Raw genomic sequence first — 27,982 nt, 5'->3', positions numbered from 1 at the left:
TCCTTATCTGATTTCTCTGTTGTTCCAGGAACAGGTGGAAGCTGCCCGCAAAGATATTGACCAGGCTAAGGATGAGGTGGTCTTTAAACTGCCAGAGGATGAAGATGAGAACTATCTCCATGAGGAAGGTTCCAGCAAGAAAAGCAAGAAGGCCAAAATGTCTAGCCGGACACTGTCAGAAAGGACTGGCACCCGCATGAGTGAACGGCTCCGTAGCACTCGTCTTCCACCAAAGGATGGGGATAGCGGACACGTGGAATCCATCCAGACGAGGTTGCCCAATCTCCGGCATTCCCGAATGGTGACAGATGAGGAAGATGACAACGTGCCCCGAGTAGCCCTGCACACCAGAAGTGCTTCAATACGTAGAGTGGTGGTGGTGCGGGAAGAAAAGCAGGCTCACATAGTCCCGAATACTCGAAGAACTTTGACCCGTCGGGAAGAGCTATGGAATAAAGGCCCAACTAGTGGGGAGAAGATGCAGAAAATGCCCCTCCACAGAAGTGAAGCTTCTGGTGACAGGGTTTTGAGAACTAATCTCCATAGAACAGACACCCCATCTGCTGGGGATAAGCTGCTACAAGCTATTTCACAGAAATCAGATCCTGGAGCTGCTGGGGACAGAATTCTAAGAGGTACCACATCAAAGACTGAGACCCTGCTTGTTGATGAAAGTGCCCCACAGGCATCAGATACCAACTTGGATAAAGGGCTGAGGCAGAAGCCTGAAAAACCTTCCAGCCCGGATAAAGTTACATGTAGCCCACCTAAGCCTGAGGTGTCACCTAAGCCGGAGGTAAAGGCTCCCGAATTTCACTTGCAAGAACTTGATGGAGAGGCATTTAAATTGAAAGCGGATGTAGAAGAGCAGAAAACAGAAACAGAAATTTCCCAGTTCAGTCCACCAACCCTGGATTTCCACCCTGCTGAGTCTGCTACAGATAAGGAAGTTCCAGCATTCCAAGAACAAGACACTTTGCTCACTGGGAAAGTATCGGGTACACAGGCATTACCTGATGCCGGGAAGCTGAATATCCCAGGTAGTAAAATAGAAGCAATGACTCCAGTGCCACTTGGCACTGTGGAACTAACTTCTGAGAGCAAACCTGAGGTTACAGGTGAAATAAATTTACCTGTGATTGAGCAAAAAATGAGTGTAGAGAAGCCAACGGAAGGAGCAGATGTGAGCACCAGCTGCAATGCTGCAGAAGGAGAACCAGTCAATTCTGCGGATGAGGCAACCAAGCAGATCTCTACTCAAGAGACTACAGCACCTCTTGATGACACTGATAAGGTAGTAACCGAGTCTCTTTCTTCTAAAAGCACAAAAGACGCCACTTGGGAAGCCGCAGACAGTGCAGTATCGTTTGTGTTGGACAGTGAAGCCCCCAAGATGGACCCTCCTGTGTTTCCTTCCTTGGATCACTCTCCAGCTACAAGCTCTCTCCTTCAACTGGAAACTTTGGCCTGTATCAAGGAACAAAATGGCTTGAAGGAATCTCTGAGAAGTGGAGACCTCCCTTCTCCTCTTTCAAGTTTGCTAACTGGGCCCCAGCTTGAAATCGTGCCCTTGGAGGGTACATCGCCAAAATCAGAGACAGCTGACAACAAAGTCAGTAGTCTTGGTGAAGCAACAGCTCAAAATCAAGGAACTGTAGGGAAAAACAATCACGGGGAGGGGCCCCAGGAGGCTAAGCTTACAGCAGTCTGCCCTAGCTCTGCCTCTTCGCAGGAAAGTTCATCGCTTCCAGGAAATTTGTCTTCAGATGACAGCCTTTCACCGAACAAACCTCCCCGTCGCCGAACCAGCGCTGATGTGCAAATCCAGCAAAGCTGTCAAACGCCAGATGGCCCTGCCGCCAAAGTGTTACGCAAGTTGCCAGGGCGCCTGGTCACGGTGGTGGAGGAAAAAGAGCTCGTTCGTCGACGTCGCAATCGCCTATGCAAGCTGGATTCGGCCCCCAGGGCTGTGATGAATCTGGGCAGCAGCGTGACGCAAAGCCTGTCGGAGCCAGAAATTCTGCCTTCTATGAAAGCCTTGCCTCTGCTGCGGGATTTGCCTGCCCGGCGAAGAATCGAATTGGAGAGCCGGGCAGCAGCCAAAGAAAAGGACGATGGTTTGAAAGGGGAGCTGCTAGGTAATATGTCCTCTGAGCCCGTCAAGCGCAAAAGAGGACGTCCCCCCAAGAACAAGTCACCGGATCAGCAGAGTCCAGGGTTGCTCCAGCCCTTCCCTGAGCCAGCTCTGGAGATCAGCCCCCAAAGAAAAGCACCAGTGAGGAAAACACCCGAGGGCCATCCACAGACTCAGTCCCCAGAGCAGAAGGGGCCTGAGAGCTCCTCTCCCAAGAGCAAGACAGACAGCAGTGAGAATGGTGACTCCCCTGTGGAAAAGCGAAGGCGTGGCCGGCCCCCTAAGACTCGGCAATCCCCCATCATGCCTAACAAGTCTGCTTCGGAAGCGCTGCTATCCCCATCCACAAAACCTCAGACTGTGCAAAAGAAGCTGCCGAAATCTGAGGCAGTCTCTGTAACAGAGGCAACCTCAAAGCTTTCTGAGCCTCTAGACTTACATCCCAAAACGGCCATCTCAAAAACCTCAGCTAAAGCACGGAATCGAACCTCACTGCATTCTCAACCCGGGTCGGATTCTAAATCCACCTTGAAGGCACGAGAATTGTTGACTGCTTTCCCTAAAGCGCTTTCCAAACCATCCACTGAAGTGTGTGAACCCCAAGCATCTTCCCCTCGAGGGGCCTCTGCCACAGAAACTTCACCAGAGATGCAAGATCCGCCTTATCTATCCCCTGTGTCACACTCACTACCCAAAGGTGCCCCCAGCTCCCCAGCAGCAAATTCTCCACCTAAGCGGAAAAGGGGTCGTCCCCCAAAGAACCCATCTTCGCCTCGGGTGGAGATGGCACAACCTCCCGCCTCCAACTCTGACCAGGAGACATCTTTGGAGAAGCACACCCCAGCTCCTCCTGGCCGCAAACGACGAAGGCGTAGGAGAAAATATAACCTTGGTCCATCGTTGCCCAGCGCCAACCAGAGCTCTTCGGATGGTGAGGAGACCCGACCGCTCACCAGACTCGCCCTGCTGAAGAGGGAAGAAAAGCCAGAATCTTGCAGTGGGGCATTAGTTCCACCCTCTCCAAAGCACACAGGCACTGAGAGGGCTTCATCTGCAGAGAGTAGTACTTGGGAACAGCCTTCTGGTGACACCCCTGCCCGCTCAACTCGCCTGCGGCCTGGCTACCTTGTTCCACCCCTGGAGCGGGAAACCCAGCGAAGGAAACGGCGCTGCTCCATGGAGGGCAAGCGGGTGAGGAACAGCAGTAAGTCACCTGCTTCCCAAGGCATCTCTGAACAGGAGGGCGGAGAGTCGGAGTCTTCTCTGAAATCCTCCTCGGAATCCAACAGCTATAAGTGTATCCAGCAGCCGAAGCGCAAGTGTTATGACTCAGCCAGGCGGCGCAGTCGAAAAAGGGGCCAGGGTCACCAGAGTGGGACGGCTGACCGCATCCTCCGTAGCGCAGCGAAGCCTGTCGACAGTACCAGATCAGGGTCCTCCCCGATTCCTCCCAAGAAAACGGGCCCTGTTTTTGCTTCTCCGGCTGTGGGGGTCACTGGAGCCCTCTCTTCCCCAATAACCCCTTCCTCCACTGCCCCGGTTACCTCTTCGCAAAGTAACAGAGGCCGCAAGCCCAAGACGTGACCACAGCGCGAGAGGTCCCGACGGTCTTTCTCTGCGGGGATGGCTCGACCGCCACCTTTTCCCGCACATAACAGTAAGGTGATCTAGTCCCTCCCCTCCCTTTGCTCTTATTCCTCCCGTTAATGTGGGGGGTGGCTACTGGAGCTCCCTGCATTCCAGTCTTGACTGTTGGAGTACTACTTGAAAGGAGAAGGAGGAGGAGGACGGTGAGCGTGGCTCTTGATTCCCAGGTGCTTTTTCTGGGAGAAGGCAAGGGGCATTCCCGCTGAAGTCGCTCGCTGGGCCTTGGGAGCTCAGTTGCCCCGCTGCAGATTATAGTGGCAGGGCCAGCACTTTGAAATGAATTCTGCTACTTCCTAACCGTGATCAGAGAGTGGTGGTGGGGGGAGTAGCTTCAGAGTTGTTGCCCCTAGAATAACACTACAGGGCACCTGCTATCCTTAAATGCCCCCCAGCGCTTTGGGAAGTCCAGCCCAGGCTTTTGATAGGCACGTGTCACGTTTTGGGCCCAGGTGTTCCTCTAACCTCTTCCCTCTCACCCGCCCCTGAATCCTGCAGAGGATGCCCTCCTGATTTATAAACATGATTAGCTCTTACTTTTTTACTGGCTTTGGGTTGGTTTTTAAATGACAAGAGACCAAATGCTAGGTTCCCTTTCTTGGCTATCCCTTTTGATTGTCTCCCTGCTTATTCCGTTCACCATGTCGGGCCCTTTTGAGGCATGAAGAGGTGGGACAGTTATTTCCCCAACCAACCTGGAGGGCAAGGGAGAGGAGACACACCACCCAACCCAGTAAGATTATGTGCTCCTTTTCTGCATCACAACCAAGAGAAAAATGTCTTCTTTTAATGATGTCAATCACAGCCTCACTGCTCCAAGGACTTTTTTTGTGGGTTCATGAGTTGGGTCAACTCCTCCCCCCCCCTCCACTCCTCTTGTGTACAGCTCTCATTGTAAAATAGGTTCTTTTGAACATAAACTATGCAAAGGTTATTTTGTATAGGGGAGCACAATTTTCCCTCCCCTCCCTCACTGCAGTGGGTTTTAGGGGTCGGCAGCGGTTCTCTGGATTTGGGGATGGGCTGCAGTTGGGGTGGAGGGGGAAGTGTTCCCATGGAGCTGTCTTTCCTACTGAAGCATGTTCAGAACTTGTACAGAAGACCGATGTAATCTTTCTTCAGAATAATGCTATGAATAAAGTGTTAAAAGGGGGAAAAACGCACACCACATGGATTTGTGGATTTTTTTTAAAGGTGGTTTTACTTTCTATGTCTCCATCTCTTTGGAAAACAGGTTGCTTAGGCACAGTGGGTAGGTTGTATAAGGGAGCTGGGTGTTGGTGTTTCTCCACACATTGCGCTCAAATTCAGCAAATTTACTTGGTCTGTAGCACAAGGTGTCATTTGCTGTCATACTCAGTTGGACAAACTGGAATCTATATTTGCCCTTGTTCCCATTTGCCCATTTCAAACCAAAGACCTAATTTAGTTTACTTTATTGTCCTTGCACCTTGTACAATGAAATTAAATGCCATCTTCAGTGTACATCATACATAAGAAAACAATAAAAATAAAACAAAAACACATCCTTCACATTCTATACAATTGAATTGAAAATCCCTGATACTGCATTAGTATTACACTATACAGTAGAATTCAATATAGTTACTGCTCTGGGATAGAAGCTGTTTTTCAGCCTATTTGTCCTTGTTTTTATTGTTCTGTGCCATCTACCAGATGGTAATAGTTCAAAAAAGGGTGCCCAGGATGAGATGGATCTGAATGTTTTGAACTAGCTTAAGCAAAATAGGCAGTTTGCTTTGGTGGCCAAGCCTATTATTTTAGCATACCTGCAGTTTAAAAGTAAAGGTTGTGCTTAGAATGGTAGCAAATTATATCAGGAGTTTATTAGGAAACAGCCAAACAGGTAATCCTCAACTTAACAATAGTTTGTTTTAGTGACCATTAAAGTTACAAGAAGTTACAACAGCACTGAAAAAAGAGACTTGTGACCATTTTTCACACTTATGAAGTTGCAGCATCCCTGTGGCCACATGATTTATACTCAGATGCTTGCCAAGAGGTTCATATTTATGACAGTTGCAGTGTGATTCCCCTTTTACGACCTGACAAGCAAAGTCAACGGGGAAGCCACATTCACTTAAGAATTGTGTTAGTAAGTTAAGATGTGGCAAGAAATGTCGTAAAATAGGGCAAAACTCACTTAACTAATTTCTCACATAGCAACATAAATTTTGGGCTCAGTTGTTGAGGACTACCGATATCATTTGAGAATAGAAGTGGACGATGTGTCACATTCAGATACAACATTTTGTATGACAGTACTTTCCTTGTAATCTGATTTATTTACTGCCTTTATATCCTGCTACCAAGATTATGTAAAAGATCATAATGGAATATAAATGTACTAAATAAATAATTGGGAGACAGAAAAGCCAGATGCAAGACCAACCGATCTGCCTGTTGTAATTTTACATTCACATCCTTTGTCCACACAATTCATTTAGAAATCTTCTCCTCAGGAAGATGCTACCCTGTCTTACATTTTTTTGAACCCTGAAATAAGCCTTATTGCCATGTGCTCAAAATCCTGATTATTATTATCAGGGGATGTCTTATTTTGGGGGAAACTGTTTTTTTTTTAGTAAAACATTCTTCCTTGCACTGGATTAGTTTATGTAGGGAGGCAGGAAACTTCAGAGAAGAAAAATTCTGACCATCTGCCCTTAACTGACTACATTACCCCTCTACACTATAGCTGACTTCCCTCTGCTGGCAAGCATGACACAAATGGGGCACATTCGTCTTTTAGGTAAAAGGGTATCAATTCTAAATCGGGCAGGAAGCCTATGTCTCACCTGCAGAAGAGACAACCGTGGGGGGGAGATGGTTGCAGTCTTGACCTCCCAAGGTTTGGCATGTAAGAGAAAGAACAGATTTCCTCTCATGTCCCACAAGTCGAGACCAGAACTCAGTTGAGTTAAAATCATGTGAAGTCCTTTCAAGATAAGATGTTGGGAAGAATTTCCTGACCTCACAATTGTGACCCAGTGGAACAAGCTGCAATGAAAAGTGAATTCTTTAATGAGGTCTTTAAACAGCCTGGATGGTTGTTTCTCAGAGATGCTCTGGTGAGTCTTAACCTGAGAGCAGGAGCCTGCCTTCATCCTTGTGATTCTGTGATGCTAGCAGGATCATGTGTGGTGATCATAGGAGTTGTCCATTATTTGAACACTGCAGGTTCCCATTACTATAAACCAAAACAGGAAATATTTAGGTATCGGTCAAGAAAATAGTGATTGTAGGGGCTGATAGTTCCAGCCCACATGAGGGCAGCACATTGGAAAAAGCTGGACTACATTGGAAGGAATGGGTGGGGGGAATACTTTGTGTTATGTTAGCAACCAAGTCTGCCACGAACAAATAAAATCAAACTACCAAACTTGTAATATCCTCTAAAAGGAAGCAATAAATTATTCGGCACATAGCTTTGTTGCAAGCTTTGTAGTAGCTAGTTTAGGAATGTAGGCAAACTTGTTCCTCAGTCTGCAGGCATTACTTGACAGAACCTGGTGTGATTCTTCAGGGTTGCAGTTGAGGAGTGTCCTTGATGGAGCTCTTTCTAAGCTGCAGTTTAGTTTTCCTCTTCATCTCATTGACCTTGCTACTAGTCTGAAAAGAAGGGTCTAACGAGGGATTGTTGAACGGAATTGAGTATGTTTGTGGCACTGTCCAAAGAGGAGGAAGTCCCAGGCTAAGAAGAAAAGAGCCAGGAAAAAAAAGTATCCTGCCTCAGTTTTCTCTGTTCTTCAACCTGAACTTGAATTTGAGCATATCTGCAGTAGGGTAAGTACTTCATGAAGCAAATTGAACACTCCATTGATAAACACTGAAAGATGAGAAACCGGTCTGTTCGGACCAGTTCGCCTGAACTGGTAGTAAAAAATGCAACCAGTTCAGGGGAACCGGTAGTAAAAAAAATGCTACCGGTTTGGGCAAACCGGTATTTCCGACGATCAGCTGTGCCGCGCAATTTATATTTGCTAGAAAGCAGGAAATCCTGCTTTCTAGCAAATCTAAATTGCGTGGCATAGCTGTTCCCCCCTCGCTGTTCTATTTACCTTTGCAGACTTACCTTTGCAAAATGGTGCGCACCATGCATGCGCACACAAACAGGTAGCAGACTTCAGAGCATTTCACCCCTGATGCTGACTAAACCACTTAAAGAGGGCCGTAAAGTACAATGAAGCAGTATATAAGCCCTATTGCTCTTGCTAACCTTACTTGGCTAGGCAAGCCAGCTGCTGTTCCTTAAGTCACCTGATTTCCTCTTCATTGACCCACCCTGCCTAGGAGGTATTTCTCAGAATATTCCCTATCTTATCTGCCAGGCTCCATCAATCATCTTCATCAGTTGGAGGCAGCCTAGAAGTCTTTCTCACGCAGCTTTCTGCCTACCTTAGCAGAGATTTCCAGTTGGACCATTTCCTATCAAAACGGCAGCACCCAGAAGACGGGGGCCACAAGCTCACCTGGAATGATTCAAACATGACTTCATGGAGAAAGCAGCGGGAACCCAACCCAAGATAGGCGAAACTGGTGGGTGTGTGAGTACATAACAGTCAGAGAAAACCAGGAAAAAGGTGTTCAGAAGAACAGTAAACATCAAGAGAGGTGCGAGCCCTGCCGGATGTGAGTCTTTTCTTAAGGCTTGCTTTCTTCTGTTCCTCTCCTCCCTATCTTCACCAAAAGAGCAGAATGAAGGATCCAGTCAAAAAACTCTCTTAATCTTGATCTCGTACATTCTGTTTGTGGAAAAGTTGTCTGTCTGGCGGTGTTCTGCTTTGTCTGGTTTTGTGACAATTTGGCCAGGCTCAACTCAAGACACAAGAGCTTGGATCAAAGAAGACTGACGCCAAGATGATGTGATTCGTCTCCACGCCACACCAAGTCCCAGAGTTGGAAATCGGGTCTCCCAAATGAAATGAAGACATTCACACTTCTGGCCTCTGTAATTAGACTCACAACCTCGGACTACCGTAATACCTTGATGCCTCGGAGAATTAATGTGAATCACTGAAGCAGCAAAAGAGTCTAGCTTTTTGACTTTTTATTAATGAAGGCGAATATACGCATCCCAGGATAATGTTGCAGAATCCAATCTGGATCAGTCACCGGGACCAGAGATTTAGTCTTCTGAGCTTTTGGACTTGTGCTGGAGCCCATCTTCAGAGAACTTCTGTCTAGCCTTTTTGTTTTTATTTCAGCAACTTGCTGGTGTCCTTTAGTCATGGATGAAGAAATGGGGGTCCTCAATGAAGGGGAGAGTAGAGGGATGGTAGGACCGGACACCTTGGAGAGTGGCAATCCTGGCAAGCCCCCTGCTTTGAATGTGCACAGATTGCGTAACCTGGCCATAGCTAGCATCATCTGTGGCTGTTCGTGCATTGGGGTCCTGGCTCTGATCTATGCAGTCAAGGTGAGTGATTTCCCATATGGGAAAAGCTGGCTGGGAAGGTGGTGATAAAATTAATATCTCTGTTCGGTGTTCCCTGAACGAGAAAGAGAACAATATCAAGTCCAGTTTTCTTTGGGAAAATAATTCCTGGAGATTTAAGAAAAGTAATATATACCTCTCTTATTTAATAAGGGTATGATCTTTTTTCCTTCCCAAATATATGTACTGATCCAAAAAAGATGTACTGTATTTTTCAGAGTATAAGACACACTTCCCCCCACCCAAAAGAGGCTGAAAATTTGGGTGCGTCTAATACTCTGAATGTAGCTTTTTCGAAGCTTCTTTTCAGCCCTAAAGAGGTACTAGCGAGTGAAGCGATCTTCTGCGCTTTGCCTGCTCCCTCTTGACTCTCATCTGTTCTTTAGAAGTTATTTTTTTATTCCCTAGCAGTGGATAAAAAGAGCATGCATGTGCTCAAAACTAGCAAACTAATGTGCTGAAGCTGACCAGACTAAGGACGCTAGCCAGATGAATACCTGGTAGACAGATTTTTTTTTCCTATTTTCCTCCCCAAAAACTAAGCTGTGTCTTATACTCCAGTGCATCTTATACTCTGAAAAATACAGTATTTAGAACCCACGCCAATAAAATCTTGAATCCTGAAAAAAGCCTTCGAAACCTCCCTTTTAGAGGCTGAAAAAAAAGCAAGGCTCAGGGCTCACAACCAACAAACCTGTTGCCAAAGTTCACCTCTGGGAACAGCTGATTGGGGGTATTCCAGGAGGTCATCCACCCCTGATCAGCTTTTTTCCTTTAAAAGCCTTTAACGATCCCAGCTGAACCGTGCAATCATCAGAGGCTTTTTTTTTTAACTTTTAAAAGCATTTTTTGCCCAAAGAGGTTGTAGAAAAAATGCTTTTAAAAGTAAAAAAAAAAGGCTCTGATTATCGTGCGGCTCAGCTGGCTTGTGGGGGGGGCATAGATTTTTGCTACCGGTTCTCCGAACCACCTGCCTCCATTGCTACCGGATCGGGCGACCCGGTCTGAACCGGGAGCATTTCACCCCTATGTCTTATAGTCCAAAAAATATGGTAGTATGACTTATAGAATTCTCGACAACTGAGGATAATAGAGTGGGATTTGAATGGTGGGAGAAGGTATTCCTCAAGCAGATGTGGAAAATAACTATCCCGGAGCTGATGTTCATTAAAATTCCCAGGCTACCTTCAGGCGGCAAAGCCTGATCAATATTTTGCAAAAGTGTCAAATTCCAGAACTGAGGAAAGCTGTTGCATTCCATGGGCTGTAAGGTTTTAAAAAGCATGGATCCACATTCCTTTAAAGAAGGTACTTGAGGCCTCTCATGAAGTGGGCTATAAAAAGCTAAAGCTAGAAGAAACAAATTAATTTTTAAGGCTCTTGTTTTTATCTTAAGATCGCTTAAAGGCTTATCCAGGATTAATCAATGGACAAGCAGAACTAATTGAGGGGGACAAGATTTCCTATAAAACTAGAGGGAAGTTTATAATCTTGGTAAAAGATTTGGGCCACCACTGATTCTACCCCAACAATGTGCAGCCTCAGGAATGTTTTTAAGGGAGAACGTTCAATCAGATTGTAGTTTCACAAGAATTGACAATGGAACCAAACAGCTTCATTTTTATTTTTTTTTATGGCTGGAAGACAATGGCCAAAATATTCCTCCAGGGCAGGAGGAAAGCAAAAACCAACCTTGTAGTGGAACCCATGACAAAATGTTACTTAGTCTGGCTGCTTCCTCTTTGAAGTTTATTTAAGTATTTATTAAATTCCTATACCACCCATCTGGCCTAAGTGACTCTGGGTATTTCCTTCAAAGCAATTCTCTTTCCACCCAGTTGCCCATTATGTTCTTCAACAGTCAATCAGAATTTGGTCCGCCCAAATAAGACTCATCCTTCCTTTCCCAGCATCTTTGGGTTTTTAATATTGTTCCCCCCCCCACCCTCTCTGCAAATATTCAGTGGCCGTTCAATCTGTTAACACCTCCCTGGAGTTCCAATTTTGCTAATTTTTATGCTCATCCATGATAAGAGAGAAAATTATGTTTTGTTGGATGGTCAAGTTGATTTATTTATTAATTCAGAATGTGGGAAGTTATAAACCAGTGTTTCTCAAAGTGAAATTTATCAAAGAGAGATCCAATCTAGAAGTAAGGAGAATTTTTCTGACAGTGAGAACCATTAATCAGTTGAAAAAAGTGGGCATGCATTTATCCAGGATGGCATAAGGTCTTCTGCTTTTGGCAGGGGATTGGACTAGAAGACCTCTAGTCCCTTCCAGCTCTATGATTCTATGTTTCTATTTGCTCTATAGTGTTATTTTATTTAAAAATAATTTTAACTTTTAATTAAAAGGTTGTTTGTTTTTTTGCATGAAATCTATCTCACATTTAACTTGCATCTGGGTAACCAACCTATTTGCCCCACTTTGCCCAACCCTATTTAAATCCTGCATTACTTTAGCCTCAAGCTGAATAAATGACCCCAAACTGGGTAAAACTGAATTTTTTGAATTTTCATTGGAACACACTACCCAATCAAAATTCAACTTGACTTAAAATGTATGACCTACACATTTTATTTGAGCAGCTTGCAAAAACTTAGGTCTTTTAATCAACTTTGTGAATGTAAGAAGGTGCTACCTGGATCTTTCTGGTTTTTTCCCCCACCTTAGACCAACACTGCTCTTCTGCAACACCTGCAGGAAAGGACTGTTCTGGTTGAGCTCAGGTGGTTGGAAACTCCCCACCAGCCTCTTTGCCAGGTGGAAAGCATTGGAGGCATTGACTTTAAAGATACGGTGTGGGTAGAATGCAAATCTTTAGAACTGGTCTTGTAAACATTTCCAAGCTACTAACAAGATAGGAACATATTTCGATGTCTTACCTGAGGAAAAAAGGAGGCCCAACTCCTTCCTTGCCCTATCTAGGTTTGTCTGCCCATCTGGACTCTAGATTTAGGATCAATATGCAGAAATACAGGCCAAGGACATTTGCATAACATGTTACCTATGGTTAGCTGAGTTAAAATTCCCTGACCGAATCCAGTGTTTTGATTTTAATGATACAATGAGTCTTAAACTAAGCATAGGCTCTAACCCAGCATGCTCAGTTGACATGTGAATGAATTATTTGTGATTCAGTGTATTGTACTAACAATTCCCTAGGGAAGAGACAAGAATTCTGAGACCTATATCAAGCATTTCAGCAGGTAATGTATATAATATATGAAAAATCAGGCTAAGAATTTTTTCCTTAAAATGAATGATTTCTGGTGTCTTTAATCTACATCCAGAGTGAATAACAAAGCTGTTTTTTGCTCCTTTAGGCTAATGAAAAGCAAAAGACCCATTGCCAGAAAGCAGCACTTCATTGGGCTCGGAAATCTCGGCTTATGTCTTGCCTGAGTATCATTGTTTGGGTTTCCCTTCTTATTCTGATCCCCATGTTACTGGTCCTCCTGTCTTACCTCATATCTAAAGCAGAATGATGAGCCACATCATTTGGTGATTTTGGGCTTCCAGAATCCATGTTGACTATTGCGGTTTCTTCAGTTGGATTAAGCTAAGCGAGCACTGAAGTATTTCTTGTGGTGGCACTTTCTTCGTTGAGTTGGCTCCATGGACGGGAAAAACGGCGGACATCTTTTTTTTTTTCCTCCTGCAGACAATGTAGAAGAATCTGTTCTGCTTGATGTAAGACGCCTATTTTATTGCTGAAATAACCCAGTGAGGGGTTATTTCAGCAATCTCCTTTTGAATTCTTGTGGGTGGCACAAATAACTTAGAATAACTTTATTGTCACTTTGAATATACACTAATCGGTATACATTCAAATGAAATTTCATTGCATACAGCTCTCAAAGGGTCACCACCTCCAATATACACTACATAAACACGACAAAATAAATAAGTACAAAAGTATGCATATACCTACATGTATTATATGACACGGCGAAACAACACAGTCTAGTTTGGATATATACATGTACAAGGCGAGAAAAACGAATCTTGCGAGTTTACCAGACGCATGGCATAGGGAACGAAGCTGTTCTAGTCCTGCTAGAAATACTTCAAAACCTCCTCCCAGAGGGGAGGGGAACAACAAAAACAGACCATGAAGTGGGTGTGTGGGGTCTCTAACAATGCTTTGAGCTCTAAATACATAGTGCTTATAAGCAGTATCCTGAAGCGAGCTTCCTATAATCATCTTGGTTGTCCTTACTACTCTCTCTATGGACTTTCTATCTAAGGCACTGCTGCCAGCAAACCAAACAGTGATGCAGTTTGTTAAAACGCTCTCAATTGTGCCTCTGTAAAAAGTAGCCAAGACCAGGAGAAAGATGTACTCTCCTCATCCGACGCAGGAAATGCAGATAACATGGATGGGCACAGAAAGCAGTATGAACATCAAGGTGGAATTAAAGCACAGAATGGGTGGGGGGGAGAGTTGGATTGAAATCCTGCCCCATCTAAAGATCCCTCGGGTGACCTCAGACCAGTCCTTCAATCTTAGTCCTGGTCCACCTTGGAGGGTTGTTGTACAGATAAAACCGGAAAGCGGAAGTCCCTTTTGGATGAAAAGCAATTAAAAATAGCAACATAGCTTTCTTAGGGAGTCAGGCTGCATCATGGCGTAGTGGTTAGAGCACTCTTCTCACCCTGATGCCCTCTCAGGATTCCAATTCCCATAATTCCCATGCAGAACCGCTCCCACACATTTGCATAGCATAAGGTGGAGGAAAATTGGCCCAATCAATAGGAAGGCCAGATTTAGATTGCTGCAGATCCGAGGTGAACGTGGGTGACCTTGAGCTGCCCATCTTAATCTACTTCAGAAAGTCATGAGGTTCGTGCATTGTGGGCGGAGGGTCCAGCTAGGGTGGGTTGTGTGCAGTGGTGGGATTCAGCCGGTTTGTACCAGTTCGTCCGAACTGTTAATTGCTTGTGCAGTTCGGAGAACCAGCTGAAAATAAAGTGCAAGAGAGGTTTTTCTTCTTCTCTCCCTTCAGTTAATAGCTCCAGGCAGACAGCCAAGAACCATTTAACAGTTGTAGCTGGAATGCAGCTGACACACACCTTGAATAAAGTCAATAAATAACCGAAACTGACAGGATTAGGGCAGAGAAGAGGAAACCTATCAATCACCCATCTAGGGATGGGATAACCTTTTCCCTTCAGGAAGGACAAGATTATAAACATTTTCATTATAAAAGGTATTAAGTAACACTTCTGTGATCAGCTGATACTCCCTGGAGTTCCCCAAGACCTTTTATAGCTGCTGTAGTGTTGGCTACTTCTTGTTTCTTCCTGGAGAAAAAGATACAAGAGGGGACAATGATGCAGCTTGATGATACAGGCCGTGAATTTAATGCACCTGTGGTCCAGCCAGCTGTATTGCTTCTACTGTAAAGCACCCAATTTAGAACATTGAGAACATAGAATAATAGAGTTGGAAAAGTTAATGGCTATTGGCAGCATGCCTAGGCTTTCAATTAGCATGAGCAGCTGGTCTTAGTTTCCCTCTCAGCTGGTGAGTTTGCTTTGGGGTTTTGACTTTGTTTTTTAAAGGGGGAATGGCTGTTTTAAGTTTTCTACATTGGTTTAGTGGTTCCTGGCCCTGTTCTTTTGGGGTGTACTTCCCTTACTCTTTTCGAAAGCCTCTAGTGATGGAGCACCCACAACTTCTGAAGGTAAGCTATTCCATTGGTTGATTGGTCTCACCCTTAGAAAATTTCTCCTTAGTCCTAGGTTGCTTCTCTCTTTGGTTAGTTTCCATCCATTGTTTCTTGCTGTGCCTTTTGGTGCTTTGGAAAATAGATTTGACTCCTTCATTTTTGTAGGAGCCGCTCAAATTTCCTGAAAGTTAGAACAATTAATCAATGGAACCACTTGCCTCCAGAAGTTGCGAATGCTCCAACACTGGAAGTTTTTAAAGAAGAGATTGGATAACCATTTGTCTGAAATGATAGAGGGTTTCCTGCCTAAGCAGGGGGTTGGACTAGAAGACCTCCAAGGTCCCTTCCAACTCTGTTATTCTATTCTATTCTCAATATTGGAACAGTGCTAGTTTATTGTGAGTTGGACTACGGAGAAATTTCCTAAAGGTGAGACAAATCAAGTTGGCCATGCCCACTCAGTCTGTCATTAGGGCAGAAAACCGGTTAAATTATTTGAATCCCACTACTGGTTGTGTGCCTATGTGTGTGTGTGTAATAACACTGTCCTGGGTGATCACATGACCAAGCCTTGAAGAAAGGCGTGGGAGAATGCATATCGCCGCCGCCCCCCCCCCGCCTCTTGACCTTTCCTTTGGCGACCGTGAAACCTAGAATAACCCTTTCGCCCAGCACCCGCCCCTTCCCTTTTCCCATTGGCTAAGCTTTCACCCGAAGTTTGTTTATCGAGCCGCACCGCCTCTCGCTCCTTTATCCAAATCGAGCAGTCGATTGGTTCACCCTCCTGACACTTTAAAAACAACCTTCCTTTTTGATTGGCTGAGCTTTCTCCCGTCGGTGGCTGCGTGCGGGTAGGGAAACAGCGCTTCCTCCCTTTCAATCCTTCCATTTCTTCTTCCTCAGATTGGCTTCTGCTTGTAGAAAAGCCCCTCCCCTCCCTTCGCTCTCTGTTCGTCTGGCCATTGGGCGCCGCTCACGCCAGTCCCGACGGGATCCCTTTGGTCGCCACCCCGCGGCATTGAAGGAGCGCGGACCAATCCGGTCGAAGGGGCGGGGCCCGGGAGTCGCCGGGTGCCGTCGTGGGGGGAGGGGGGGCATTAACTCAATTAAAGCGGAGGGCCGCCAGGTGAGCGTCCGGGGGCGTCTCTTCGTGCGGGAATCCATTGCATAACGCGAGACACCACCCCCCCCAACCACCACCCCCCACCTGCAGAAGGAGAAGGCAAAGAGGAGAGGTGAGCGGACCGGGTTTACGGGCCAAGAGAGGCGGATAATGGTCGGTGGCATAATGGGACCCAGGAGAAACCCCGGGATCCCTTGTCTGTCGCTGATAGGCCACGGAGCTGAAAGGCAAAACGAGGGTTTTCTGAGAACGCGCAGAGTGCATTTCTAATCGTGGCTTAGCGAATCTTGGGTTGGGGAGTGGGGGGAAGGGATGGAGCTTTCGCCGCAGAGCAGCCTCTGCCCGTTTTGTAACGTAAACCCCCTCGCCTTCTGTGCTGTTATGTCTTTAGGTGCTCCGGCCGATGGCTTCGCGAGTGATTCCTTGATTTCTGAGTAAGTTTTGCCAGCAACCTTGGAAGGTAGGCCGTATGCTTAGAAAGCAAGGACCAAGTGCAGGGAAAAGCGGCAGATATCCATCTCTCCCTCCCCCTCCTTCTCTCCCCCTTTTTCCTTCCCTCCTTCCCTCCTCCCTTACCCCCACTCTGTCCCTCCCTCTCCCACAGTCTCTCCCTCCCACTTTCTCTCTCCCTCCTTCCCTCCCTCTCTCTCTCTCTCTCCCTCCCTCCCTCCCTCTCTCTCCCTCCCCCTCCCTTTCCCACACTCTCCCTCCCACTTTCTCTCCCTCCCTCCCTCTCCCTCCCTCCCACTTTCTCTCTCTCCCTCCCTTCCCCCCTCTCTCTCTCTCCCTCCCTCCCTTCCTCCCTCTGTGATAAAGCATAGATAAAATAGAAATGATGCCATAGTCTAGATAAAATCCTGTAGATTTTATATACTTTCATGTACCGAATCCAGATCCATAAAGCAGGTTTCTTGCTATCATTTATTTTTAAATCAAACACATCAATAGTGCTTAGAGATGGGAGATGCCCTTCTAATACCCTTTAATACTAAACTGTGGAGAATTCCAGCCTGTAGATTCAGCAACACAACCAACGAATGCCTTTGGATGTCTCTCTCCCTCCCTCCCTCTCTCTCTGTGATAAAGCATAGATAAAATAGAAATGATGCCATAGTCTAGATAAAATCCTGTAGATTTTATATACTTTCATGTACCGAATCCAGATGCATAAAGCAGGTTTCTTGCTATCATTTATTTTTTAAATCAAACACATCAGTAGTGCTTAGAGATGGGAGATGCCCTTCTAATACCCTTTAATACTAAATTGTGGAGAATTTCAGCCTGTAGATTCAGCAACACAACCAACGAATGCCTTGGGATGTCTTCCCCTTTTTCCTGGTATTATTTGGAAATCTTGGATTACAACTCACAGATTTCTTAGCCAATGTGACAAACGGATATTTATATTCGACAGTTATTGTCTAACAGTTCCAGAGGGCGTGAAATTGAGAAATCTATCCTAGTAAGTAGAATGCTCTCGGAGCCAATTTGATTTACTATACTATTAGAAGTAACTAATAAAGGAGAATATTTGTAAGGGTTGAAATGAGAGGTCCTTGGTGGTCTCTGAACTTGCTTGTTTTCTCGCAGCTGTTTCATTACTGAAACTACATAATATCATCAGTGCTACTGTAGTGTTATCTAGTTTGGGTAATTTAATGTCTGCAACAAAACAATCAAGTTCAGATAGCACCAAGGATCTCTCATTGGACAATATTGTCAGGTTTATGCATCTTTTCTTGGGGAAAAAAAAACCATCCCATTTCGGTTCAATGACATTTATACTCCCAAGGAAACATCTGCAAGATTTACATCCTTATGGAAGGGAGATCTAGATTCCAGTTCTAAGATTGTGATGAGGCTTAAACGAGGCTCTGAAATGATTTTTTAGAGGTTTAGAAGTAAAGAATTCCAGGGGGATGGAAAAGTAGACATTAGGAAGAAGGTGTGACTCTGTGGGCACAATGTGGAATTGTAGAGGTTGATACATATATGGGGTATTCCAAAGGGATATCTTTGCTTGGTCATGCCTCTAATCCCATTATTTCCTATATTGTATATGGCGTGTGTGTCAAATCTTTGTGCCATTTTTGCTCCCTAGGAGGGAAAAAAATGGACGAGGCTTTTTATTTTGCCCTGATTTGCTCACAGGAACGAGGAATCTATCCCATTGCAGCACAAGGATGCAAAATGTTGATTGAATGATTGATTGATTGTTTATTTGTTCATAAACCCAAAGCAGGAATCGCAGCTCCATTTGACTGCTCTCGCACCTTGGGGGTTACCGTATGTCTTAAAATCCACCCTGCCACTGAATGAAATTTTTAGAAAGGGGATTAGTCCCTTGGTCCAATTAAGTCCTTTTCCTTTGTCTCTTCCATGATGTCCACCACGAAAGCCATGTGTGCATTGGAATGTCTGGGCCTGAGGCTGCCATCACGTAGGTTGATTTCCCCACTTAGACTTGTGCATGCAGATCAGGGAGCAGCTGAGTCCAGAAAGTGCTTTTGACAGATTTCCCTTTGCCTCTTTGTGCATTTCAGAAGCTGAATTGGTACGTGCAGTTTCACAGCCCTGCGATAAAATGACACGAGACGTGGGCTTGGATGATGAGCTTCCAGACTGGGCTGGAGCCAAGGAATTCTACCAGAAATACGACCCCAAGGATGTTATTGGCAGGTGAGGCTAGAAGGGAAAAAGGACCTGATGCAACAGAACGGCTTGGAGGGGTCGAAATACCTCAGTTTATTTTTCCTCGCTGGGAGACATTAGCGTTTCTGAAAAATTGATTTTTCTGCACATCATTTGCTCATTCCACTCACAGAGGAGTAAGCAGTGTGGTCCGGCGATGTATACACAAGCAGACGGGACAGGAGTTTGCAGTGAAGATTATTGAGGTAACCCCGGAGCGCATGACTCCCCAGCAGCTGGAAGAAGTCCGTTTGTCGACCAGCAAAGAGATTGCCATCCTGCACCAGGTCTCCGGTCACCCTTTTATTAGTGAGTATGGCTGTCCCATCTGCATTCTCTCAGCACCTCTCTCTCTATTGCAAATTTATTTGATTTATTTGCTTTTTAATCCTGCCTTTTATTACTTTATAGGTAATGAAAAGTGATAAGGTGCATAATACAGGTAGTCCTCGACTTACAACAGTTCATTTAGTGACTGTTCAAAGTTACAAAGGGCCCTGAAACAAGTGACTTATGACAATTTTTCGCATTTATGACTGCTGTAACCTCCCCACGGTCATGTGATCAAAATTCAGATGTTTGACAACTGATTCATATTTATGACGGTTGCAGTGTCCTGGGGTCACGTAATCACCTTTTGCAATCTTCCGACAAGCAAGGGTCAATGAGAAAGCCAGGTTCACTTAACAACCGGGTTACTGACTTAACAACTGCAATGATTCGCTTAACAACCGTGACAAGAAAGGTGGTAAAATGGGGCAAAATTCACTTAAGAAATATCTCACTTATAAAAATAGATTTTGGACTCGGTAGCAGTTGTAAGTCGAGGACTGTCTGTACTCCTTACACCTTCTATTTTCCCAACAACAATCCTGTGAGGTGGGTAGGGCTGAGAGAGAATGGCTGGCCCAAAGTCACCCAACCAGCATTCGTGCCGAAGAGAGGACTAGAGCTCAGTCTTCTGGTGATTGGCCCAAAATAACCCAACAGGCTTGTAAAGAGATCATGTAAGCAGTCATAAAATCAAATCAGGTCACATGGTTACCTGCTTAATGACCGCAATGGCTTGCAACCAAAATTCTGGGCTCAATTGCATGAGCTGTCTTTATATTCTGCCATTAGATACAAGTGCCATTTTATAAACACTGAAGCAATTATGACGTAAGTGACAATTCTTCTTTTTCTTCAGTAACTCTTATAGATTCCTATGAGACATCCACCTTCATGTTCCTAGTCTTTGATTTGTAAGTAACAAACGTTTGAAAATGGGTGGGAAATAAAATGATATGCTGGCTGAGGAATTCTGGGAGTTGAAGTCCACACATCTTAAAGCTGCCAGTATAACCCTACATTAAATTTTATTTATTTATTTATTTATTTATTCATTCATTCATTCATTCATTCATTCATTCATTCATTCATTCATTCATTTATTGGTTCGATTTATATGCCGCCCTTCTCCGGAGACTCAGGGCGGCTTACAATGTGTTAAGCAATAGCCTTCACACTTTTGTATATACCTGCTTAGTAGGGCTTTCGGCCCCCGAATTATGAGAGAGAGAGCCATACACTAAATAAAATAAACAAATAAATACAAGAAAGGGAGCATTCTGCTTTCAGGCTCTAATTTTCCTTGCAGAATGAGACGTGGCGAGCTTTTTGACTACCTTACAGAGAAAGTAACCATCAGTGAAAAGGAGACCAGGTAAACTGAAGGTCTACTTTTGGGCCTAGGATAAGTGGAAAGTTCTTAACACATAACTTAATGAGCCCTCCTCCTTGCTATTTTGTGGAGGGCTCCAAGACCTGGTCCTTAACAACAAGGTCCTGACCTCCATGTTGCCTTCTTTCAGATGCATCATGCGAGCCCTCCTGGAGGCCGTGAGCTACCTTCATGAGAACCACATCGTCCATCGAGACCTCAAACCGGAGAACATCCTCATGAACGATGATCTCAGCATCAAACTGTCTGATTTCGGCTTCTCCTGCCATTTGGAGCCAGGAGAGAAACTGCGAGGTGAGGCGGGGGGGGGGTCCCATCCAGTGGCGTATTTTTGGGGAGGTGGAGACAGTGGAAGGAGGCCTTTCCAACTGCCCCATGGAGCAGTTTTCTGTTAAGCCACAGGGCAGGCAGGAAAGCTCAGCTTCTGTGGGCGTCTTTTCATAGGCTATTCAATCCACCTTTCTTGTTCTGAAAAGATCTCCCATTTGGCATTTCTCTGAAGTTCTCTGAATCTGTGACTGTTTCCCTACAGAGTTATGTGGTACCCCGGGCTATCTGGCACCTGAAATATTGAAATGTTCCATGGACGAGACTCACCCTGGTTATGGGAAGGAGGTGGACCTGTAAGTTATACTTAGGGAATGGGATGGGGTCAGGGAACCTTCCTCAGACATCCTGGATTATGATTGTTCTCACCTGCCAGCCAAAGTGGAGTGAGGCATTCGAAAATAATCTCCTACCTTTGAGGTCCTTGGTGCTCTCTGAGCTTGGTTATTTTCTTGCAGACATCTTATTACCCAACAAAGTGACATCATCAGTGCTAGAAGGGAGTGGAATTTGCTCTATGTTTGTTTACCAGTGACTTGCCCTGTCAGGGTTGTTGGGAATGTTTTTGATGGTTCCTTGATTAGGCTGTTGTTTACTGTTCGATTGTACTGGTGATTAGTTGGATAATAGAAACATCTGCAAGGAAACAACCAAGCTCAGAGAGCACCAAGGACTCCACAGTTCAACCCTGAGATACAAATATTCTCTACTATTAATCTCCTTCCTTGCAGCTGGGCCTGTGGCGTCATCTTTTTCACCCTCCTGGCTGGCTCTCCCCCTTTCTGGCACCGCAAGCAGATGTTGATGCTTCGGATGATCATGGAAGGCAGATATCACTTTGGTTCTCCAGAGTGGGACGACCGATCGGACACAGTCAAGGATTTGGTAAGAAGGCAGCAGCGTCCTGGTCTCATGCGGTAACGGAGAGAAATGAAAAGGCTGCAGTTCTTCCAAGTGGGTGCTTGTTAAACTTGAGGAGACTTTACCATCCCAAACTCTACAGGAGGGATCCCCAATCTGTGGGCCGTGGCCCACTACCAGGCCGTGGCCTGTTGGCGACTGGGCTGCGTGAGTGGATAACCAGTTAACCAAACCCCTCCCACTCGCGCTGCAGTGAGCGTCACACTGGCGATAGTGTCGTGGTGAGCCTCGCACATGCATGCACACATTCATGCTTCTGTTTGCGTGATCTTGCAGCCCCATTCATATGGTCTTGCGCTGCCTTGCCCCTGGGCCACCAACCCAGAAAGGTTGGAGAACTCTTCTTTATAGGGTAATCCTCGACTTGTAACTGGTCACTTAGTGACGTTTTGAAGTTACGATGGACCCCCAAAGGTATTTAGATTCCGATTCAGAAGTACCAAGGCACTTGGCAACCAGCTGCATTAATGGCCATTTGCATTGGCCCAAGGTCACCTGACCACACTTTTATGACGTTTTTGCCAAAACCCAGCATTTACTTCTAGTTTTTGTCAAAAATGGACATGGGTTTGCTTTACAACTATCGTGGTTGCTGTAGAACTGCAAAAATGTCATAAAAAGGAGCTTAGTCATGCAGTGACCCACTTTATGACTGTCACGACTAATGACTGTAATGGGCTGGCTTTATTTTGGTCATAAATTGAGGACTATATATTTTTTGTAGCTCATGCTGGCCTGCCTAGCCTGATAGACAGAATGGGGGCGGGGTTGGGGGGGTGGGAAAATCATATCAATACTTGTTTAAATCATCACGTTGCTTCTCAGTTCCTCCCTTTCCATGTCATTATGCATCAGCAGGCTTCTCTTCCCAGAATGCTTCTTAGGAACCCCCTCCCCTTTTTTTTCCTTTGGCAGATTTGCCGACTGTTGAAAGTAGATCCCATCGAAAGGTTGAGCGCTGAGGAGGCACTGCAGCACCCTTTTTTCCAGCGCTACGGAAGGGAGCAGCGACATTTCAGTCCCTTCCATAAATTCAGGGTAAGTGGCATATTATTATTTCATTTAATTACAAATAAAATAAAAATAAAATATGTATTCATTTAAGTCATTCTTCATTCCTAAAAGGGTATTTTGTATTGATTACAAAACAGATATTTTTGAGCGTTCCAAAAGCACAATAAAATGGTTTTGGGTCAAAGTTAAAGCCAAACATGACTTCTTTTGAGGATGCCTGCTTTTAACACTTCTGGGTGTAGGAGACATTTCAAAATGGCTTACTTCATGAGGATTTTTTTTTAAAGTTGGGTGGCTGGGGGAATTCTGGGAGTTGGAAGTCCACACCTCTTAAAAGGTCACATGCCTGCGCACATGCGCCAGTCCCTCCCACAAAATCAGCATCCCCTGCTCCAGCCTGCCAACCTGGAAAGGTTGGGGAACTATGTTCAATCTAGACCCCCCTCCCTTTTTTAAAAAATGTTAAAAGTACATGCTTTGGATGCAGAAAGTTCCAGATCCAGTGCTTGGCAACTCTCTAAAGCAATGTTTCTCAACCTCAGCAAAGTTGAAGGTGTATGTATGCTGGCTGGGGAATTATGGGACTTGAAGTCCACACGTCTCCAGCTTGCTGAGAATCTCTACAGAAGAGCGAAGCCTCTACGAATACCCTGAAGCACTACAAGTAATCCTACGACCACAATTGAGCCCAAAACATCTGTTGCTGACATAGTTGTTAAGTGAATTTTGCCCCATTTTAAAACCTTTTAAAAGCCAGGTGTCTTGTTCAGCAAATCACTGCAGTTGTTCAATCAGTAACCCGGTTGTTAAGTGAATCGGGCTTCCGTGTAGACTTTGCTTGCCAGAAGGTCACAAAAGCGGATCACGTGATCCCAGGACACTGCAACGGTCATAAATATGAACCAGTTGCCAAGAGTCCGAATTTTGATCACATGACCTTGGGGAAGTTGCAATGGTCATTAAGTGTGAAAAACTATCCTAAGTCACTTTTTTCCCAGTGATGATGTAATTTCAGAGGGGCGCTAAATGAACTGTTTTAAGCTGAGGACTTTCTGTACTGCAAGTCAGCACTGACACTGCTGCCCTTGGTGGATCCTTGGCCTCTCTGTCTGTGATCTTTTGTGATCTTATGGGAGGAGATGCCTTTTCCAAGATAATGCTTGCTTATGAACCTCCTTGCTGCCTTGTGGCCTGTTGTGACTTCTTCCTCTTTTGCTCCATGGCAGGTCATCGTGTGGGCAGTGCGGGCTTCTATCCGCATCTACTCCAGCTACCGTCGGGTGCGCCCAGTCACGAAGGAGCAGCTGCTGTGTGACCCCTATGCCCTCAAGGGGGTGCGCAAGCTGATTGACGCTTGTGCCTTCCGAATCTACGGCCACTGGGTCAAGAAGGGCGAGCAACAAAACCGGGCTGCCCTCTTTGAAAATGTCCCAAAGGCCATTCAGGTGGCCTTGATGAACACAGAAGGAGAGGAGGCCCCGTCCTCGGCTGTGGAAGATCCTCTCTTCCAGAAAGACGTCCTCTAGCCCCTGTGAAACAGGAGGGGTGAGGGATGTTGAGGGGGCAGGGGGGTTACACAGAACTGAACCTCATCCTTGCCCCATTGGGAGAGGACGGCCAATGGTTAGAGTCCTCCTTTGGGTTCCTTGTGCACGGAAGAGACTGACTTTCTAGGGAACAAGAACTTGGGGAACCTTGAATTTTGGGCTGATGGGACATGATTCCCTGATTATACCTGGAAGGTTGTTCTGGATTTGGGTAGGGTTGTTATCACATTAATGGTGTTGGTCCAAAGGGAGGGACTGGGGAGAGCAATGTGCTTCTTCTGCAAGACCGGGAGCCCCTGATGTAGCCCTTTGCGCAGTAAAGGGGTCTCATCTGTCACTGGAGTCCCTTTTGTTGAGGGAACAATCTGTGTCTTTAGATTTGGTCAGTATTGGAGATCAGGTGTGGGATCAGGTTTTGCATCTCTCCTCCTTGCTGTAATCAAGTAGTGGACGTGGCTTTTTTGCTGAACTGCTTGTTGTTGTTCTCTGCCATCCCCCACCTTATGATTGTCCAAACTATAATAAAAGTGAAATGAGATCAAAACTGTCTTCAGACTTGGACTTCCTTTTCATTGCATGATTTGGAGGAGAAATTCATAATAATTTCTGCTGAAACAGGAGCCCTGCCAGACATACTCATTTACCCCATCGTGGTCTGCTCCAGGTCCCAGAAATTCCCAAGTGCTGTGCCCAAAGTGGAGAGGGAACGATGCAGCTGGAATCTGGCATCTCTCAGGAAAAAATGTTTAGGCCACAATGACAGAGTGGATGGAATATAGAATATAGACTGGGCTGGGCTGGGCTGGGCTGGGCTGGGCTGGGCTGGACGACTAGACTAGATTAGAATAACAGAGTTGGAAGGGACCTTGGAGGTCTTCTAGTCCAACCCCCTGCTTAGGCAGGAAACCCTATAGCATTTCAGACAAATGGTTATCCAATCTCTTCTTAAAGACTTCCAGTATTGGAGCATTCACAATTTCTGGAGGCAACTTGTTCCGCTGATTAATCTGTCAGGAAGTTTCTCCTTAGTTCTAGGTTGCTTCTCTCCTTGATTAATTTCCACCCATTGCTTCTTGTCCTGCCCTCAGGTGCTTTGGAGAATAGCTTGATTCCCTCTTCTCTGTGGCAGTCCTTGAACTGGGCTGAGATGAGGTAAGGTTTGCCAAAAACAACCATACCCAAGTTCATTGGAGTCTAGTTGGCCCAGCCATATTCCAGGCAAAACTTCTAATGAAAGAAATATTTCTTTTTGCCCAGCCATGTTACATTATGTTGGCCAGGAGTGCTTAGCCTAAGGCACCAGGCTCCCCAGAACCATTCCAAAACCTGAACGTATTTATACCCTGCCTATCTTGTGCAACTCAAGGAAGCATAGATAATGCTCTCACTTCCCGTTTCTTTCACAAGAACCACACTATAAGGTAGGTTGGGCTAAGAGTGTGTGCCACCCAAAGCCTCCTTTCCTCCCTGACAGGAGATTAGAATTCAAGATCTCCTGATTTCTAGTCCAGCACTTTACAGGTAGTCCTTGATTTACGATCAGAGTTGAGCCCACAATTTACGTTGTGAAGAGAGAAATTTGCTAAGTGAGTTTTACTCCATTTTACAACTTTTCTTGCCATATTTGTTAACTGAATCATTGCAGGGGTTAAATTAGTAATACAGTTGTTAAGTGAATGTGGATTCTCCATTGACTTTGTTTGTCAGAAGGCTGCACAAGGGGATCATGTGACCCTGGGACACTGCAACTCTCATAAATGTGAGTCATTTGCCTAGCATCCGAATATAAATCACATGGCCATGGGGATGCTGCAATGGTCACAAATGTGAAAAATTGTCGTAAGTCACTTTTTTCAATGTTGTAACTTCGCACAGTCACTGAATGAACTGTTGTAAGTCGAGGACTACCTGTACACCACTACACCAAACTGACACTCTATTTTTTTCTCTCTAATTAAATATGAGAACTAATCATTGAAATGACTTGGTTAATTAGGTTTCATTAAATCCTTAAAAAGTGTTCCTCAACTTACAACCCTTCATTTATTGACCATTCAAAGGCACTGAAAAAAGTGATTTTGACCAGTTTCACACTTACGACCATTGCAGCATCCTCAGTTACGTGATCAAAATTCAGACACTTGCCAACCGGCATGTATTTTTGACAGTTGCAACATCCCGGGGTCATATGATCACCATTTGTAACCTTCCCAGCTGGCTTCCGGCAAGCAAAGCCAAGGGGGGTGGGAGGAGAGGGGGAGAGCCAGATTTGCTTAATGACTGGCAAAAAAGGATATAAAATGGGGCAAAACTCACTCTATTTATTTTATTTTTTCTTAATTATATTTATATACCGCCCTTCTCCCGAAGGACTTGGCGGTGAACAGCCAAGATCAAATACATAAATATAAAAATTAAAAACAATTTAAAACCAGATTAAATACTTTGGCCCATAATTAAAAACATTCCATTAAAATCCAATTTAAAATTTAAAACCGTTAAAATTAGCCTAGCCCGGCTTGCTGGAATAACAAAATCTTCAGGGCACGGTGGAAGGTGCGCAAGTCCGGGATCCTCCGTACCTCCGGGGGCAGCTCGTTCCAAAGGGCAGGAGCCCCCACTGAGAAGGCTCTCCCCCAGGGGGTCGCCAGTCGACATTGTCTGACCGACAGCATCCCGAGGAGCCCCACCCTGTGGGAGCGTACTGGCTGGTGGGGGGCTGTCGGTAGCAGAAGGCAGTCCCGTAAGTACCGAGGTCCTAAGCCATGGAGCGCTTTAAAGATGTTAATCAACACCTTGAATCGCACCCGGAAGACCACTGGGAGCCAATACAGCTCGCGCAGGAGAGGAGTTACATGGGAGCGCCCTGCCGCTCCCATAATCACCCACGCGGCCGCATTTTGGATGAGCTGGAGCCTCTGGATGCTCTTCAAGGGGAGCCCCATGTAGAGAGCATTGCAGTAGTCCAGTTGGGAAGTGATGAGGGCATGAGTGACCGTGCGCAGGGAGTCCCGATCCAGAAAGGGACGCAACTGGCGGATCAGGCGAACCTGATAAAAAGCCCCCCTGGCCACGGCCATCATATGCTCTTCTAAAGACAGCCATGCGTCCAGGATACCCAAGTTGTGAGCCCTCTCTGTGAGAACCAATGACTTGCCCCTAATAGCCAGCAATGGCACCAGCTGGCTATATCGGGATGCCGGAAGCCACAGCCACTCAGTCTTGGAGGGGTTGAGTCGGAGACTGTTTCTCCCCATCCAGACCTGCACGGCCTCCAGGCACCGGGACATCACTTTGAGGGCATCATTGGGGTGGTCTGGGGTGGAGATGTACAGCTGAGTGTCATCAGCGTACTGATGAAACTGCACCCCAAAACCACAGATGATCTCACCCAGCAGCTTCACATAAATGTTGAACAGAAGAGGCGAGAGGACCGACCCCTGCGGCACCCCACATATAAGGCGCCTCGAGGACAACCTCTGCCCCCTGCCAACACAGACTGCGATGGGTCAGAGAGAAAGGAGGAGAACCACCGTAATACAGTGCCCCCAACCCCCAGCCCCTCCAGCCGGAGTAGCATGATACTGCTGTGCTTAGCAATAGAAATTTTGGGCTCAATTATGGACGTAAACATATGACTACCTGTATTCAGTCTCAGATTGGCCTTTGACCTTGATAATGCAACTATTTTTGAGCTAGAAAAAAACAATGAACAGTAGACA

The 27,982-nt window shown here is 45.6% G+C and overlaps 3 protein-coding genes and 1 long non-coding RNA gene across 14 annotated transcripts in view; 3 read left to right on the top strand and 1 right to left on the bottom strand.

Moving 5' to 3' along the window:
- The window catches only part of SRCAP (Snf2 related CREBBP activator protein), a 30,107-nt gene extending 25,166 nt beyond the window's left edge, over nucleotides 1-4,941 (top strand). For all 5 annotated transcript variants that reach the window (XM_087891794.1, XM_060692831.2, XM_087891793.1 and 2 more), the window contains one exon: nucleotides 29-4,941. In XM_087891794.1, the coding sequence (XP_087747920.1) occupies nucleotides 29-3,718 (3,690 nt within the window). In that variant the 3' untranslated portion in view covers nucleotides 3,719-4,941. The remainder of the gene's footprint in view (nucleotides 1-28) is intronic.
- Nucleotides 4,942-8,838: 3,897 nt separating this feature from the next.
- Nucleotides 8,839-15,827, bottom strand: LOC148113929 (uncharacterized). Its single transcript, XR_015733684.1, has 2 exons — nucleotides 12,707-15,827; nucleotides 8,839-9,291 (listed from the first exon to the last, which is right to left on the bottom strand). It is a non-coding gene; the product is annotated as an uncharacterized LOC148113929 (long non-coding RNA).
- Nucleotides 9,030-12,727, top strand: TMEM265 (transmembrane protein 265). Its single transcript, XM_034419780.3, has 2 exons — nucleotides 9,030-9,218; nucleotides 12,566-12,727. Exons 1-2 carry the CDS (start codon nucleotides 9,030-9,032, stop codon nucleotides 12,725-12,727), a joined length of 351 nt encoding a protein of 116 aa, XP_034275671.1.
- Nucleotides 15,736-24,804, top strand: PHKG2 (phosphorylase kinase catalytic subunit gamma 2). Of its 7 annotated transcripts, none has more exons than XM_087891796.1 (12): nucleotides 15,860-16,149; nucleotides 16,429-16,471; nucleotides 18,436-18,477; nucleotides 18,581-18,716; nucleotides 18,862-19,037; nucleotides 19,918-19,972; nucleotides 20,368-20,433; nucleotides 20,582-20,745; nucleotides 20,984-21,074; nucleotides 21,510-21,663; nucleotides 22,615-22,737; nucleotides 23,940-24,804. In XM_087891796.1, the coding sequence occupies exons 3-12, from the start codon at nucleotides 18,438-18,440 to the stop codon at nucleotides 24,237-24,239; spliced, it is 1,305 nt and encodes a 434-aa protein (XP_087747922.1). In that variant the 5' UTR covers nucleotides 15,860-16,149; nucleotides 16,429-16,471; nucleotides 18,436-18,437; the 3' UTR covers nucleotides 24,240-24,804. The 7 variants fall into 7 exon arrangements, with proteins under 7 accessions (XP_034275667.1, XP_034275669.1, XP_087747922.1 ...); XM_087891797.1 differs by having other exon boundaries at nucleotides 15,963-16,149; nucleotides 16,429-16,497; XM_034419776.3 differs by lacking the exon at nucleotides 18,436-18,477 and having other exon boundaries at nucleotides 15,736-16,149.
- Nucleotides 24,805-27,982: the final 3,178 nt, after the last annotated feature.

This window comes from Pantherophis guttatus, chromosome 4 (genome assembly GCF_059756535.1).
Source record: "Pantherophis guttatus breed Tessera chromosome 4, ASM5975653v1, whole genome shotgun sequence".
Lineage (NCBI taxonomy): Eukaryota > Metazoa > Chordata > Lepidosauria > Squamata > Colubridae > Pantherophis > Pantherophis guttatus.
This window is presented reverse-complemented; position numbering and strand designations above follow the sequence as displayed.

What these genes read in the sequence shown, in the direction of transcription:
- TMEM265 (XM_034419780.3), top strand. Translation starts at nt 9,030, where the DNA reads ATGGATGAAGAAATGGGGGTCCTCAATGAAGGGGAGAGTAGAGGGATG. An exon ending in CTCTGATCTATGCAGTCAAG is followed by an intron (nt 9,219 to 12,565) that starts GTGAGTGATTTC and finishes TTGCTCCTTTAG; the next exon opens with GCTAATGAAAAGCAAAAGAC.
- PHKG2 (XM_087891796.1), top strand. Translation starts at nt 18,438, where the DNA reads ATGTGTGCATTGGAATGTCTGGGCCTGAGGCTGCCATCAC. An exon ending in ATGTTCCTAGTCTTTGATTT is followed by an intron (nt 19,973 to 20,367) that starts GTAAGTAACAAA and finishes TTTTCCTTGCAG; the next exon opens with AATGAGACGTGGCGAGCTTT. An exon ending in GTCCCTTCCATAAATTCAGG is followed by an intron (nt 22,738 to 23,939) that starts GTAAGTGGCATA and finishes GCTCCATGGCAG; the next exon opens with GTCATCGTGTGGGCAGTGCG.